Below are 17,998 nucleotides of genomic sequence, written 5' to 3'. Positions count from 1 at the left end.
GAAAATTTATAGAGTAGAAATAATTGTTTTAATCTACCCAATTTCTATTATTTGCTGAAGAAATTGAGTTATTTTTAGAAATTATTAACGACCCGACTCGGCTTCAAAAACACGTGTAAATTAAAAAGCTAAAAAGCTTCCTAATGGACAACACTATCTATTGGTGAAAACCGCATGAAAATCCGTGGTGTAGTTTTCGAGTTTATCGCAAGCATCGATACATCAAAATCGGTTCAGCCGCTTAACTTCTACGATGCAGAATTAGTTCCGACTATTTTTACTAAGCTGCTAGGTACTAAAAACAGATAAATATTTCCCCATAGTCGTCGGTAACAAAATAATTTATTACGCAAAAGGCTATCAAAAGCATTCGAACCGGCATTCTCCACATACTAAGCTCAATATCCCGGATGTTTCTACACAAGATAATGATAGTTGTTAAAGTTTTTTAATAGTGACAGACAATTTATAGTAATTTTTATTGCTAAAAAGTGTAATATTTTTATTACGTTCTAAAGTAATTATTATCATTTAAATATATATATAACGTCCGCTTTTATAGTGAATTTGAAATTCGATGGTATACATTTTTTATTTATTATAATTAACCTTTAATTATATTAGTTATTTCCTTTGACATTTAGTACAAAAATTCACGTATTATTCACGTAGAGATCGAATACTTAGATAAAATAACAGAACTGGTTACTAGCCGCGCACCGGCGCTTCGCTCCCGTGGGAATTTCGGAATAAAAAGTACCCTATGTGTTATTCCAGGTTATATTCTACCCGTGTACCAAGTTTCATTACAATACGTCCGGTAGATTTTGCGTGAAAGAGTATCAAACATATACCTATATATACAGATATATATACAGATATATATACAGATATATATACAGATATATAACAGATATATAACAGATATACAGATATATATATACAGAGCCTCACAAACTTTCGCATTTATTAGTAGCATTTATAAAACCTATAGATATTTTTGTTAATTGTGTTTGGAGACATGGCTGTGGTGAAGTTTGTAGTTTTGTAACGCCGCTTATTCAACACTTGCGCGTTGGAATTCGATAGTACCTAGTACGTTTTTATAAGTAATTCTATGTTGTTTGTAATGTCTAAAATATAAACCACAAAAAAATTGATATAAATCTTTGCTTATTATAAAGTTATATCGTTCAAAAACAATCTATGCTATCTATTTTTAATCTATTTTTTTAAAGAGGTAAGCTTTTGTGAGTTTGTATGTTTGATGCGGATAATCTCTGAAACTACCGAACCGATTTCAAAAATTCTTTCGCCATTAGAAAGGAAACATTATCCAAGATTGCTATAAGCTGTATTTTATCTTAAAATTCCCACGGGAGCGAAGCCCCGGGCAACATATAGTATAAAATAAACCGGTGCAAATGTGCCTGTCAAATACTATTCGGATATAAAACAAATAACACTACAAAAACCGCCCATATGTTTCCTTTACACATGAAACGTCACATTAGATTTAGTTCAGTTTAGTTGGTACTGTGTGGTTAAGCTCATCTAAAGCTAACCGGCCGCCTTTCTCGTTACGCAACCGATAATCTCGAGCGACCGACTTGTTAATTTATCTGCAGGTGTATAGACTTTCGAACTGTAAGATAGGACAAAAAATTATATATGCATTTGCGGCAGTTAACAGATAAACTCCATGAGTGCCGCCTGCGCTGGTTCGGTCACGTCTTGCGTAGACCGGCAAATTACGTAGGGAGCAAATGTCTATGCTATGCCGTTTAAAATATGACTGCGATGATTTAATATTTATGTAATTACTAGCTACGCCCTTAGAATTAATTGGAAGCGAAGCCCGGCGCTTCGCTCCCATGGGAATTTCCGGATAAAAAGTACCCTATGTGTTATTCCAGGTTGGAACACCAGGTTCTATCCGTGTACCAAATTAATTTCATAACAATCGATCTAGTAGATTTTGCGTGAAAGGTAACAAACACACATACACACATCCTCAAAAACTTTCGCATTTATAATAAGTATTAGTAGGATGCTATGCCATGATAATTTGTGCCACGTCTACAGCATTACTAACTCTGCGCACACACGGCCTATTCGAAAATAATAAACAAAATAAATTGCTCCACTTACTTTCGCCCGCGGCGTCGCTTGCGTCATTAGATGTATTATAGCAATAGATAGATTATGAATGTAAAGATTACGATTACTCAGTTCACACTAATCTTTTTCAACTGCCAATTATATAAAGTAAACAACTGTTTTTTTATCCGAGTGACTGACTAGTGAAATAGTTGTGTTTGTATTGTTTTGTTTCGATTTGCGAGAGGCAGCGTAATTACAGGGTACTGTGGCAAAAGATTCTAGGCCACAAAGACATCCCTGGTGTTGCAAGCGTCCATTGGTTACGGTGACGTCTCATCAGAGAGACCGAATACCTATTTGATAGTATCAAACAAAATACAATATGTTTGTCAATCGATTGTAAGAATGTTGACGAAAAAAGAAATCAATCGACCTTCATCCTGAAAAAAAAAATTTTTTGTATATGATAGTAGTAGGTGCCTATCATCATAGAGTATCATTCATAAATTAATTAAATGTAATTATTTTCTTTCAGGTGAAAGAAACACATTATCAATTAGGTAAGTACTAAAATTAAATCAGAACACTGAACAATGAATTAGTGTTGTTGAACGGTTTATTGTTCTTCTCACTTTCGTTACATGTTTATTTCATTTAATGGTCAATAAATTAGCAGTTACCACGATATACGATCACAAGTTTTTAAATTAACGGTTTGAAAAATGTGCTAAGTAGTTTTAAATTTATTTGATTCAACGTGCAGATTAAGCTGTTGAAGTTAGAAGTTCTTTGTAATTATTAATTTGTGTTGTCAGAAATAAATGCCAGTAAACAAATGAAATTTAAATGTACTTTAGATAAAGCTAGAAAATATTTATTGGTTATATGATTATTCTATTTCTTATACTATGTGGAATGGATACAAACAATGTAACTGTGTATTGAAATAGTCCAAGGGCTCCGGGGTGTGGAGTGAGACATTCAATGAGATGAGACGGCAACATTTTAAGTTTTTGAGTCTTGAATACAAATGTTCATTACCTACGGTTTTGGTCGTATAATATACTAATTGTACCTTCCTTCATACTAACTATAGAAAAAGTAAATTGTCATTTTTGACTGTGGCATGACAACTTCATTGTCAAACAAAACAATAAAAAGGAAAACGAAAACTAACGAAAATAGAATAACACCAGCGACGAACATGGATTTAGCAGCGAAAATCGAGAAATCCAAAGCACCTGAATGTGCTGTGGGCGCTGTGTTAGTGCCAAGTCAGGAGCTCCCAGCAGAAACTCCCATAGTCTCGGGTTACGATTGGGAAAGTGGCACAGACTACAACAAAATACTCGATAGCTATGTTAGATCTGGTTTCCAAGCTACTAACTTCGGTAAAGCAGTGATAGAGATTAACAAAATGCTGAAATGTCGATCCGTGGCTTTAACGGAAGAGACAAGTGACCCTTATGAAGAAGATTCCTTCATAAAGAAGAAAACTAATTGTACAATCTTCTTGGGTTACACATCAAACATGATATCATCAGGATTGAGGGATACAATAAGATTTCTGGTGAAGAACAGATTAGTAGACTGTATTGTGACTACTGCTGGCGGTGTGGAGGAAGATTTCATCAAATGCCTCGCTCCAACTTATGTTGGTGACTTTAATCTCAGTGGAAAAGTCCTAAGGACAAGAGGTATAAATCGAATTGGTAATCTATTAGTGCCAAATGATAATTATTGCCGGTTCGAGGAATGGGTGACTCCGATATTAGATGAAATGCTTGAGGAACAAATGCAAGACGGTACGGTTTGGTCTCCGTCGAGAATTATTGCCAAATTGGGAGAGAAAATCAATGATGAAAGCTCCGTTTGTTATTGGGCTTGGAGGAACAATATCCCTGTATTCAGTCCAGCGTTAACTGATGGCTCTCTTGGGGATATGATGTACTTTCATTCGTTCAAACGGCCAGGACTTGTGATTGATATTTTAGGAGACTTACGAAGGCTTAACACGATGGCTGTCAAAGCGAATAATACAGGTATGATCATATTAGGAGGTGGAGTTGTTAAGCATCACATTTGTAATGCAAATTTAATGAGAAATGGTGCTGATTATTCGGTGTATGTAAATACGGCTAGTGAGTTTGATGGCAGCGATGCAGGTGCAAGACCTGATGAGGCAGTCTCGTGGGGAAAGATCCGGATGAATGCGACCCCAGTGAAGTTGTATGCGGATGCCACATTGGTATTTCCGTTACTCGTGGCTCAGACATTTGCCAAATATCATTTCAGCAATAAAAAGAATGTATAAATGTATATATTTTGTTTTATTATATTGTCTTTATATACCACTAGATGCGCCCCGGGGGTTCGCAGGCAATTTCGGGATAAAAAGCATCCTAAGTGTTATTCGAGGTTATTTTCTACCCGTGTACCAAATTTCATAACAATTGGTGCAGTAGATAATGTGTGAAGAGGTAACAAACAAACTTACTTTCGCATTTATAATATTAGTTGGGAAATGTATAGGTATTTTAAGTTTTAATATATTGTCTTTTATACCATTTCAGATTTTTCTCTAAAGTTCTGTGTTTTTCTCATTTTAAATGTTACAATATTATGTATTATTTGTTTGAAAATTAGTCTTATTTAAAAAATATATGTGGGTGATTATAGCTGCATTCATAAGAAATTCTAAATATTCCACGAGAGCTGAGACATGGGGCACCACTAGATTTGTAATCAAAATACTTTATTTTTTATTATCTTAGTGTCGCCATCTGTCCGTGAGTAGAAATTACAGACTTTGTCATCCACCATTTTTTTAGCTTCTGTGACTTAAATGTATTGCTCGTGATTTACCAGCCCTAAATAAAAAATCTTTGTCAAATACCGAGTATAATTATTTATAATATACTTAGACTAGATCCTAGACAGACAGTGACATCTCTTGTCGAATGGTTAAACTAAAAGTAAAATCACTGCCATCTTTTATATCTTCTTGTAAACAACTGTAATGAAAAGTCATATTAGTTTTTTTTTGTTTGGAATAGACAACTATAAAACGTTTTAAACTAAAAACAAAATTTTAAAATTTTATTTCATTTTGAATTAGTCATCGTTATTATTACAGAGTTATTAATAATTATAAAATTTATTAGAAACTATTGTGTTTCCGAGGCCCTTCGGTGAATGAACTGTCAAATATACCATGAAGTTAGCCGCTGTCTGTCTGGTATTCGATTCGAACATTGACTTGTTTCATTGTGTTTGTGTGCTGCCGCGTCGCGGTGTTGTGCGTGTTTTGTACCTACAAGTCACTCGAATACCGGTGTTTACATTAAATTAAGGCGAAAATCATGCGTTTTAACATGATTTATGTGTGTTTATAACTAAAAATGTTATCGAATAATCAGTTTTGACTGTAAATTATAAATTTTAAGTGAGGCAAGTGCAAAAATGCGTGCGTTTCAACATTCGCTTTTATGCCTGCTTCTAGTGCTTTTGTCCGGTAAGTCTTGATCCTGTACTATTTTTAGCCGACCGTTCGACGTACAGATATTAATGGTCGTTAGACGTTTATACAGCATTTCCAGTTATCCTTTGATCTTTTATTCAAACAGAATGTTGGTCCACTTTGAAGTTGACTGTTTTAATTTTCGATGGCATGTTTAGTTATTATAAAGGAAGTTCAGTTTCCGTTTTACTTGTTTTTTAGTTTCATTTGGGCTCTTTTCTTAAATTATTGAATATCCTGGACTGAAATAAGAAAAGAGTTACTGAATCCAATTAGATGTGTGACTCAAATTAGGTATAGAGTATTTATTATTTAGTTCAGATATTTTTTATACCTAGGCTATAGAACTCATATCTACTACGTAATAATAATTTAAAACTCTATTTTTTGCAAAAGAGATAATAGGTATGAGTTGTGTAATTAAATCTAAGTAAGTTTAATGTAAGTAAGTGTAAATTCAAAAAGGAAGTTTAACCAAAATGGTGCATGATCCAGTCAGATTTTTATCTGTAACAACAGATAAAAAACAAACTTATTAAACATGTATAATTTATAGTAAAACTAAATGTTGCCTGCAGCTCTCCCTGCTAAAATCTATTCCAGATTTCATCAAAAGCAGTTCACCGGCTTAAGTGTGAAAGCTTAACAAACAGACTTGCATTTATAATAATATTACCAAAGGGAGTAGGTACCACTACATAGTATAAAAAACAAAGTCACTTCTCGCTATATGTATGAGCTGTTTTTTTTAAATAGAGTGATACTAGAGGAAGGTTTACATATATAATTTATTATGGTTTTCCAATAAAGTGTCACAGGTCAGATCAAATTCTCAAAGAATGCTACTGTTGCAAATTTAACTGCTACCTTTTAATTATAGTACCTCAGACAGAATAATGAGAGTGCAGAAATTGATTATTATTCTTTTTGCATTATCACTGCTTCTTGGATAATATAATATACTGCCACAACTCAGAAGCGGTTAGATTCACAGAATGATGAGAAATAACACTGCTTTATTATATATAAAAAAAACTTTGTTTATGGAACTCCTTATATGTTTTATTTTTGTTTTTTTTTTCAACCTCTGTGGCTTATTTGTCGTCATGCCAGACTTTTTACACTGGACGTCCTGAGTTCAATCTCCAGTCAGGTCAATTAATTCCCGTCCCTACTTCGCTCAGATAAAAACATAAACGGGAAAAATCTAGTGAAATACATGTACATCCCGTGTGTACATCAAGAACCATCTGTGATATCCATATTTTGTGTTACAAAGCAACAATGATTTCTTTGAACGTGATCGATAGCTCCTGATGACTCATTACCTGACATCTGACACTACGCCAGTTCGCGAAAAGCAAGCTGTAAGTCCCTGTGTTACATTTTGTTGCAAATAATAATATTTTTAACACCATAAATAAATTATTACATGACTAAAAACATATTTAATGTGATCAAATAAATTTTTTACATAATTATTTTGCATTGGAATTAGATGCGCCACTACATCTGCATTTGCGGTACTTTCACACAGTCTAGCTGGTTTCAATTGCATTCTCGGCATTTTTGAAGATTTGCCTGTGATTTTCAGACGCCTGACGTCAACTCCATATGAAAATACTATAGTTGGTCAGCTGTCAAGGCCTATCCCCTATTCTACTCGTACGAAATCCACGGGAGGCGTACCTATGCAGCGAAATTAAATGAAATATTATATAAATTGGCTACATTGCTTATACAATTGGTCCCACAGTAGGCAACACGCCTGTCCTATGGTAACCAATGTTATAGACCATAATTATAACGTTAACAGTAGCCGACAATAGGTTTACAGTAGAAGTAACATGCAACAATAATTGAAGTCAAAGCTATTATTAATTCAAAAAAAAAGAAAAGAAAAAGTTTTAACATTACATTGTGGAGATGCTTCACTGGACCTGATAATAAATTAGACTTGAATCTGTAGGAATTGTTCAGTATCGATGTAATCCCATTTAAATAAGAGCGATCTAATTAGGTGCTTACATATTCCGACACTCGAGCTTCTGATATCCGTTTGGCGCGCTATTTTGTTATATATTATTTGATATATTATAAACCGTTAACCGGGCTAAACCGTTGGACAAAGACTTAGTATTAACACACGGCAAATTAACCATGAATACTAAGCATTCTTGGCCGTTGGATAGTTTCAGAACGCGATTCTTAATCTTGAGCAGGACATTTTTGTTAATTTTTTTTTTTACAAAGGTTATCAAATAAATGGCTTTAGGACGAAGAGAATTCTACAGTGAAGTTTGTTACACATTTTCGTCTCCGTTTACATCCAGGAATTGAGCTCGTCCGAATCACATGGCCGGCAACTTTAGTAGTCAGACCATTGGCGCGCAAATCAACGACAACGTCAATATTTTAAAGTAATTGATTCGACTTGCCGAACTCTAAAAGTCTAACCTTGATAAGTCCGTTGGGCGGTTATAATGATAGCAGAAACATTCAGGGTGGTGATTAGGCATAACGAATGGCTCATTTAAATTCTCAATTCTGCAAAACTCATTAGTTTTTGCTTGGCCCTTGTGTTATGCAATAAAAATAAAGGAAACACAGATGTGGCCTATTCAGATAGCCTATTCTAATTTTGTGAAAAAAAATGCCACCGGTCGCAGTTTTGGCAACGATATAGCGGACTCTGGACTCAGGCACTCAATAGTGGAGGAAGCAACCGGGAAAACAATAAACGTTCATCGATTTACTCTTAATAAATTGATGCTTAATAAATGACTGACTAAAATGACCACATAATCCTACTATATTATATATAGAATGGTGAAACTTTTTTCTCCCGATATTCCCAATGGAGCGAAGCCCCGAGGCGCAGCTAGTATTATAAATGCGAAAGTTTGTGAGGATGTATGTGTGTATGTTGGTTACTCTTTCACGCAAAATCTGCTGGACGGATTGTTATGAAATTTGGTAGGTACACGAGTACAATATAATTAAGTAGTTACGTTCTTCACGTTCCTGACAGACTACAGTATGTCAAGAAAATTATACAATGCAGTGATACAAGTACGCTCTGATTCCCGAAACAATACTGACAAGTAATTGGACTTGTGCATTTTCTGTAATTTCATTATTTTACACCCGGCCCAGGTAACAGACGATCGGACCCGCCCAGTTAGACTCAGTGGGATAATGTTCTTGTTTATAATAAAAACTTCGATTTATTAAGGGTAACACGATTTCCAACTAATTAACTTTTAATATTTTCTATAAATTCGCATAATATTCTTCATTATGTAGCGTTTCATAAGAATTTTTAATTAAATTGCGTTATCTGCGCGTCCATTTTATATTAGTTAATAAAATTGTTTGAATAATGTAATTTAGAATTTAATTATATTTATTATTGCATATAAATTATTCCGACTAGCAGCAGCTCTCGGCTCTGTTGACGTGTCGAAGTATGTTGGTGTGATTTTCCTACAAAACCTGAACATTATTTTAAAAAAAGAACATGTTTCCACGGATTTTGGACACCACCAAAATTGGTTTAGCAGCAGTCTAGCCCTAAGAGGCAAATTTCTACACATATATTATAAATTAGTATGTATCTGTTTTGTCATAAATACAATAATATTATTTGTGGTATCAACAGACGTCTGAATGACGTAGAATAAACAATAAATTAAATTACATAACCCTGGCTGGTACAAAAAAAACCGTTGAAACAACAATTCAAATTAGGAACATCGCGAGAAATACGTTAACTAAATTCATACAATAAAATTCGAAATAAGAACGCCGCGAAGTCGACCACAATTGCATTGTCTACGGGATAAGCAATCAAAAAATCAAAAGAAGCGAGCCACCGTGTCCGCCCCCGGTTGGGGCGACTAACTATAAAACCCGACATATTTACGACCTATGCTCTCCCCCTGGCTTTATTTGTGCCGCGAGTCATTAGCGGAAGCGACATATAGATAAGGTATGGTACTCAGCAAAGATTTGTATTCACAAATATTTTTTTAAAAGTCCTAAATGTCCTAAATAAACACGCAGAATATTCCAAACTTTCAAAATGTCTCAATTATAAAAATTCTCTTCGGTAGTTATGAAAGAAAAAACAAGTCTCACAAGCCAAATTTACTACTATATGTCGCCAAACTAAACTTGTCAGACATCAAGGTATGTTAAAAGGAAAGCTTTTTTTCCCGGCAATGGACACAAATTAATTTTAAAAAAATAATAGTAATTTTTGTTATTACGCTGTCACTTATACCTTGCACCACACAGAATCACCACCGCTAAATCCACCCGGCGATAATCTAAATTGGACTGTATACCGTATAGTTAAAGTCGACATTTCAATTACGCAAAACGCCGGCTCCTCGTAGCTCGAGTTCATACCCTGGTCCGTATGAATATTTTTGAATTTGTTATTTGCTGCTTCAGATTCTAGAAAATGACATTTACTTTTTCTCGACAACATTATTAAATTCATAATATTTTCTCTCGTTAGATGACTCAAGTGATAATGTGTAGTATAATTAATGAGTCGAGAGACATTCATCCGATCCCGACTTCCCAACTATAATATACGAGTAAATGCGAAAGCACAGATTACATAGGCGAAAGTAAGTTTGTTTGTTATCTTTTCACGCATTATCTACTGGACCAATTGTTATGAAAATTGGTACACGGGTAGAAAATAACCTGAAATAACACATAGGATACTTTTATCCCGAAATTCCCACGGGAGAGAAGGCCCGGGGCGCAGCTAGTTTAAGAATAAATGTGACGCAACCGGAAATATAACCCGGGAAGAAACCCATTTCTGAATAAGTCTTTAATCCAAGTGATTTTTACCGGTTTTTTGCTAATAGATAAGGTTTCAAAGTCATACGACCCTACATAGCGTGGTATGGATAATCTGTCCAGAAGAATGCTTGACAGTTCAGGCTTGATGTTGTCAAGGATGATATGCGTGACAATGGTCTGACAACTAAGGTTGCAAATAAAGTAGGAGAGATTCTGGCCTTCGGCGTCCTGTCTGAGGGAGCAACCGGAAAAACGCGCAGATTAGAGAGAGAATGAGGTATGTTTGATGATTTCGGAAACATATATATACCACTCGTGTTTTGTCTCCACCAATAATCGATCGAATTTTAAGCGGCTCAGTTTTAACAGTTGAGTGGATTTAACAAGTTCTTTTTGTCAAATGCCGTCGACACGCAATAAAAAAGGGTTTAAAATACAATTAAAAAATATCTAAATAACTCTAAGTAAAGATTAGAATAAAAAAAGTTGTATAAATTCAAAATCGTCGCAAAAAAAACACCTTATTTTAAAACTGCCGCCATCTTGAAATTCCGGAAATAAAATCATACATCCCAGCGGCCGCAGGGACTGAAATGTAATAATATTAATATTATAAAAGTTGCCTTTTAACCACACGTTCTGTAAAGTGCTCTTGAAATTTACTCCGATTTGCGTTGCATCGTTACTGCACGCAGCATGCGGTGACCGGTGTCACTTTTAACGGCAATTAAACTCTGATTTTGTTGTAATATTGAAATAGAATTTGAAAAATAATCTAAATGCGACAATAATGTATATGCGTTTGTCAATCCTTATCCTTACATATTATAAAACGAAGCCCTCTGCCGCGTCTGTCTGTTCGCGATCAAAAACTACTGCACGAATTTTCATGCGGTTTTTACCAATGGATAGAGTGATTTCTGAGGAAGGTTAAGTGTATAATTTATTATATTTTCACCCGAACGAAGCTGGAACGGACCGCTAGTTTGTTAATAATTCAATCGTGAGTTTAAAAAATAACAAATATTCTCGTAAAGTATAATTTGGTTAATTAAATAAACTTTATCGTTTCAGGTTTAGACCTCGCCATTGGATCGGAAGGTAACAACATCATATCTTCTTTTAGGGAGTATTTTTTTAAAATGAGTTTCAGTACTATCACTACATAGTATAAAACAGTCGCTTCCCGCTGTCTGTCTGTCACAGCGCAGCCGCTGCAGTCGAAATACTCAAGAATGATCCAGAATCCATATTTTGTTTTTTTTTTTTTAATTTTACTTTCTCTTTAGACCATGGAAACACTTTTCTCACTTAAATTATTAGTTAAACTAAATACTACATACAGGCATTACAACAGTCGTATTAGATAATTTTAATGCAAAATTTACGTGAGAAAGGGACCGGTACTTTGTTTGGTAAGGCATGCCAGTTCTAGAGCTAATATTAGTAGGATTTAAGTCCGTCTCCTTGAATAAATCTAAGAATTTTTTATTGGACATAGGTTACATATTTAACCCGGACAGCATTTTTTATTATACTGTGCCCGGACAAAGCCTGCAGTGGGGGGGAAGGTGGGGGTCGGGGGGTTAATACAACTTCTTTAAATTGAAGCCCTTTGTTTTGAAGGTCGAAGGTCGCCGACGTTCATAAGGGCCGCATTCAGGTCTCAAGTGCACTAAATAATACAAGACTTTCTTTCTATTGTTGTTTTGTGTTACCTTTTCTTCAAAACAATCCGTCTGTTACAACAATTAGCTAGTTATACAGTGTACAGTGTACATTATACACATTGATGTTACTAATTGGACAATGGATCGTTCTATCTGATGGCAGACACAAATGAATTTTAAGCGGCTCAGTTTTGGAGTGACCATAGTGATATGAGTGGATTTAACTTGTTCTTCTTTTCAAATGCCGTCGACAAGCAATTTCATTATTTTCCATACAAAAAAAAGTTGAAATACCAATTATTAATTAAAAACACCCTAAATAACTCTTAAGATTAGAATAATTAGACGTTTAATAAAAAAAAACATTTAATTTATTAATCTTAGACATTGATGTTACTAATTGGACAGTTGGATATTTTTTTATTACAAGCTTTTATTTAACTTGCAATGTAACTTATGTCTTGGGTGGAATCTTGCAACTAAATTTTGAGGCAGATATCTTCAACCGATTGAGTTGAAATTTTGTACACGAGTTTAGTTTGGATGACAATGCATTATTATGATAGGCGCGTGACCAGAACAATACAGTTTAAATACAGTAAATTTAAATACAGCAGTTCTGATCTTTGCCATTCGGCTATGGGACACTAAAAAGAAGGAAAAATTAATCCCCACCTATCGATAGCCCGGTAAAAATACAGATGCTGCCAGTGGCGTAGCAAAGGGGGGTAGGGGCGGGCCGCACTGGGTGTAATTTTTTTGGGGGCTACACCCACCCGGTGACTCAACTATGACAATGTACAAACATTTAAAAAAATCGCTAGCACATAAATCTTCTTCGGGGATTCCCCTATTCACTTGTCATCGAACACGAGGCAAATACAAAATATAAGAAGTACTCGTAAATGTTGATAAAAGTTATTTCTGAGTTTGCCGCTATCAAAGTTAGAAAGAAGAAATTTTAATTGTAAGATAAAAATATTTTTCTATGTCCTAGTTTTTGTTGTGTTTTGTTATTTGTTTAATATTTAAAATATAATTTACTAGCGGCTCGCCCCGGCTTCGCTCGGGTAAAACCATAATAAAAATTTGCCTATGTCACTCCTGAAAGTTTCGCCTATCTCTGTGCCAAATTTCATCAAAATCGGCCCAGTAGTTTGAGTTTATTCATTACAAACAAAAAATCAAAAATACAAGTCTTTCCTTTTTATAATAATATTATGGATTGAATTTTACTTTCGATTGGGTGACACCACCAACTTCCGCACAGGGTGACACCCAAGGTGGCTACGCCACTGGGTGCTTGCAATGTGCATGTGCATCTCAAGTTTCAATTTTCAATGCGAGCGTGCAGTCATCAAGTGGCAGTGTCTGTTCTGATATAGTGATGGGACGGTATTGTGTCGATGTTTTTTTGAAAATAATTTTGTTCTAAAATTTTTCTTTTCGAATGTATTTTTATTTTTAATTTATATATTTGTTGTTACTAACTTGTAGTATTAATGATTATTGTTATTATGGAATAAATATTTTAAATTGAATTTGGCGCCGTTGCTTCTTCGTGATTTGTGTGTAAACTCTTTATTGCACAAAGAAAACACATACAGAAAAAGTAATAAAAATATGCGTTGTTTTTTTTATATATATATTTTCTGAGACTGCGTTATCCCAGAAAGGGACGTTATTCGACATTGATTTTATTTACAGCTATATTTCAGAGTTTAACGTTGTTCTTATAAAAATCCTAATTAAGAGATTATTTCTTTAGTTTTTGTCAATAAATAAAATAAATTGATAATAAAATGTGACATACGGACGTCTGTCTGTATGTCACAATCATTATAGTTACCCTTACCATTTGGCTACGGAACCCCTAAAAACGCACGAGTGTGTAATGCATCTTCATGAAAAGTTTTGTTCTATCGATATCGATATAAATGAAAAGGAAGCTTACCCCACCCCTAATTCATCATCATCGACGAGTCTAGTGCTTAACGCTCCACCGCCTTCGCCCATGAATACGCGAGCGTCCTTTTGTCCAGCCGTCTCGCTCACAATACACACGCGTGATAGAGACGCCTATACAGCGTGTAGCTATCGACTAATTGCAAGTGTGATTTTTATTCCTTAAGTAGCTGGAAAATCTGTTCTGACGTCGAGTATAAATGGGATTGCTTTTAGTGGAATTTTGTTGGCTGAAAAAATCAATTAAGTAATTATTATATAGATGTATACTAGCAGCCCGTCCCGGCTTCGCTCGGATAAAACCATAGTAAATCATGCACTTAAACCTAAAGATATTTTCATTACACTATCTGTTAAAAAATTCGCATCAAAATCCGTTGCGTAGTTTTAAAGGTCTAAGGCTGCCTACGCACTGGCGATTGGTCGCTGGTCGCGTGGCATCAAATTTGACGCCGCGGCCAACGGTGGCCGCTGGTCGCTGGCCGCTAAGTGCGTAGGGGCTATAGCGATTGCCATATAAAGTCCAGAATTCACTGGCCGCCGCGACCAGGTCGCGGCGACCATGGTCGCCAGTGCGTAGGAGGCCTTAAGTATACAAAGGGAGAAGCGAGAAGCCACTTTGTTTTTGACCGAGCGAGAGAAGTGAGCGAGGTTTACAAATCAAATTGGGGCAAAAATACATTTTTGTATGTAGGTCTCGAACCGTTGGTGTGATTTTGATGAAATTTAAAAGGTATGTAGGATCTGTCAATAGAATTTTTAAGTCCATGGGCCATTTTGAACTATTCACAATTTTGTAAAAATTTATTGTGTTCACGAGGTCGTAAGTTCGTGGCGAACAACTAGTTTAGAATGACTTTCATGGCAATATTAGTGGAGTAGTCAGCGTCAATTCCTACCTTTCGTGTTTCCATTTCGTATGGTCTTCGGCAACCTTAGTTGTCAGGCCATTGTCACAAATTGACATGACGATAAAATCTGAGACTCAGACGGTGGACTAACCGAAGCAATAATTATATAAACTTACCCGGGTAAAATACACACAATATTTAATGATATGTATACCTTCTTCGTGGAAGCTATTTCTCTTGTTTTACAAAAACGGGATCATACCAAAAACTAAATTCAAAATCCGTGAGTTCCCAAGCCATCGACGGGATATTTAATAAGTCCCGAATCCAAGATGGCGGGCTATTGGCGCGCTTTTTATCCGCCCTTTGTTCCAGCGGAATGTTAGTGTTGCAATTCTTTTTTGTTTCCCGGACGAATTGATGGTCCATTGTGTTGCCATACGCGAAATTCCGGCGCGGAATAATTGATAAACGTCCTCTATGGTCGCGTTTCTTTTTTCGCCGCCGCTGATTCGAGGATTCAATTCAGTATTCTTTTTTCAAATTCGCCTATTTGTTTTTCGTCTAGTTTTCGTTTTCATAGATTTTTTGGAGCGTAATTCTATTTCATAGCGGCATATTTTCATGGCGGCATATGAAAAGGAATATTTATTAAAGTCTGTTTTCCGTTCGACAAACAAACATTGGAGTTTATAAAGGAATTGTTTTCCCTGGATATTATGACGATCTCTCTCTCTTTCTCTCTCTCATCGAAGCATATTCCCGTTTTCCTTAAATAATAATATCTTTTAACAAAATGTAATGTTAAGTTTGTTTAGTAGGTAAACTGATTTATTTCAATTAAAGATTTGATAAAGTGCTTGTTTTTTTATTATCTCAGTGAGTGTACTTGTAATTTTGCCTGTCCAGCGATTCTGAAATGTGGTCGGTTAACGATATTTAGGTAACCAGTCGTTTTGCTACCTTGTAAATTTTAGACAAAGTCTTCTTACAGTTTTGGTCGTTTTCAGATGTAGTCATTCCAGCGATTAGGTGAATTTACGGAGTTTGCTATTATTATACTAGGGTTAGTATCATCATAGCTGAGTCCGTAAATTGCGTAAATTTGCATATTTGTAGAGCTCTTAATGTGCACGACTCTTACTTGACCGATTTTTTTCCCTATTAAGCATGGGGTCTACAGGTAGTCTGGTCACGTAGCGACCCAAATAATTCGCGCAGACGCCGTAGATCTATTGGAAATGTGGATGGATTGTCCTGTTTGTATGGTCCGACAGATGGATGAGAAACGTATTGTTTTTATAAGATAGTAAGATAGCGACCAGTTCTGTCATTATTTTTTAATGAAAGAAACAATAATGGCATGATATCCAACACTTTTTAAATGTGTTTCTTCCGGCGTTTCTTCTCAGCCAGTGGTCGTTCCGAAATATCAGTAGTTTGTAGCTTTTCGAGATATTACTGTAAGAAATCGCCTCAACGGTTTTCCCATTAAAGAATGACAGACAATCTGACATATAATATTAATATGGATTTAACATTCGATTTCCGTTTCCGTCCTAATGACTGCGCCATATTATGTCAAACAGTCGAGTCTAGTATATATGTATAGAAATAAATGATGGACAGACCAACTTAAGCATTTATAATATTAGTACGGATAAAAGGACGCATATAAAGGCTGCCACGAAAATTGTTGTGCGTTACATTCCACATAATGATTACTATGCTCAGCCATGAGGAATACGACAATACAAAGATAGTAAATCGATGACAACGCTCGATGATATAACGATAATAGAACAAAACGCAGTACATTTCTTTGACATTGGTCGCGTTTTGTTCCATGAATCTCCTCGCCATATTGCTATAAGATAAAGGGCGCCGCTGTTAGCGTACCTTTTTCCCGTGCCACGGGCAGAAGTTAATGCAATTTGGCCGTGAGATGTGTGCCGAAGCTCGGGATAATTTGATACATCTGTGCACGTGTACAGTCGCTGACAAGAGTATTTGGTGGGAAATGTGTGCGAAAGTTTATTTCCATAAAGTTTCGTCATTTTGTGTAGAAAAGAAAATGTCATGATTTGTGTTTTTTTCTCTTTTACATTTTAACTTTTTTAATTATTAATCTGGAGCCCTTTTTCTATTCTATTGAACCCACGCCACATTGTTATATAAAATAAAGATTTTTGACGATAGAGTTCTTTCCATCTGTCTCTTTTTTCAGCCATTCTTGTTATTTGCCATGGTCTAGTACGCCTGCGTTTATATTCACTCATTGAATACAAAATCATAGCTAAAACTAGATAGCCCGAAATCTAAGCACATTAAAACAAAATTTATATCTTACTTTTGCTATGAACGATTAGAGAAAATATAGCCAGTCAGGATTATTGTAATCTAGTTTTTACGGGCAGTTAATCAGGGTAAAGTAGCCGGGGAGCCGCTTAAATCGAATTATAGACGATTTATGGCTGCAGTACGAGCTAATGCTAGGTGATTTTGTGTTGAAAAAGTCTGAAATAGTAATATTGAATGTAAATAGGTAGCCGTCTGGTCTGGGTGTCGTAAATCTGAGGGTAAATCGTAAAGTACTGATGTTTAAAGTTAATTAACAGTATTTTCAAGCTTATGAAAATTAGCCAGCGTTAACGTCAGTTGTGTTCAACATTACATACATTACATGCTATATTCCTGGCGGAATATGTCATACAATTTGTCTATTATCCATTTATTATTATAATTTGTTTGTTATTTTTTATTCAAGCTTTTTATCAGATATTTAAAATAGGAGACCGACCGTTCCGCAGTGTTTACCAAATAATACGACACAAAGGGCGGGCTTAATGCTAAAAGCATTCTCTACCAGTCAACCTTTGGGAAAAACTGAAAGATAACCTCGTTATTTCATATCTTTGAGTTATTTGTGTATAAATTTTACTTTTAAAATACTACATTTGTTAAAATTGAATATGAACTTGTTTTTATATAGTATACAAAATTTCAGCTCAATCGATTCAAGATGTCTGCTTCAAAATTGAGTTGCAGGTACAGGCAGGACGCAA

The 17,998-nt window shown here is 35.3% G+C and overlaps 2 protein-coding genes across 3 annotated transcripts in view; both read left to right on the top strand.

Moving 5' to 3' along the window:
* The first annotated feature begins 3,234 nt into the window (after window positions 1-3,234).
* On the top strand, window positions 3,235-4,422 carry Dhps (Deoxyhypusine synthase). The gene has a single exon (XM_053764953.2). It carries the CDS (start codon window positions 3,308-3,310, stop codon window positions 4,415-4,417), a length of 1,110 nt encoding a protein of 369 aa, XP_053620928.1. The 5' UTR covers window positions 3,235-3,307; the 3' UTR covers window positions 4,418-4,422.
* A 939-nt stretch (window positions 4,423-5,361) lies between these two features.
* Window positions 5,362-17,998, top strand: part of LOC128681105 (tyrosine-protein kinase-like otk) — a 37,250-nt gene continuing 24,613 nt past the window's right edge. Inside the window, exons 1-2 of one of the 2 annotated variants that reach the window (XM_053764712.2) lie at window positions 5,362-5,617; window positions 11,522-11,548. In XM_053764712.2, coding sequence (XP_053620687.1) covers window positions 5,566-5,617; window positions 11,522-11,548 — 79 coding nt within the window. In that variant the 5' untranslated portion in view covers window positions 5,362-5,565. The remainder of the gene's footprint in view (window positions 5,618-11,521; window positions 11,549-17,998) is intronic. The other variant, XM_053764711.2, reaches the window with a different exon arrangement.

Source organism: Plodia interpunctella, chromosome 26, assembly GCF_027563975.2.
Source record: "Plodia interpunctella isolate USDA-ARS_2022_Savannah chromosome 26, ilPloInte3.2, whole genome shotgun sequence".
Lineage (NCBI taxonomy): Eukaryota > Metazoa > Arthropoda > Insecta > Lepidoptera > Pyralidae > Plodia > Plodia interpunctella.
Note: the sequence above shows the minus strand (reverse complement) of the source record. Positions and strands in the feature narration are given on the sequence as shown.

Bases quoted from the DNA above. Each gene is read 5' to 3' on its own strand.
- Dhps (XM_053764953.2), top strand. From the start codon at position 3,308: ATGGATTTAGCAGCGAAAATCGAGAAATCCAAAGCACCTGAATGTGCT.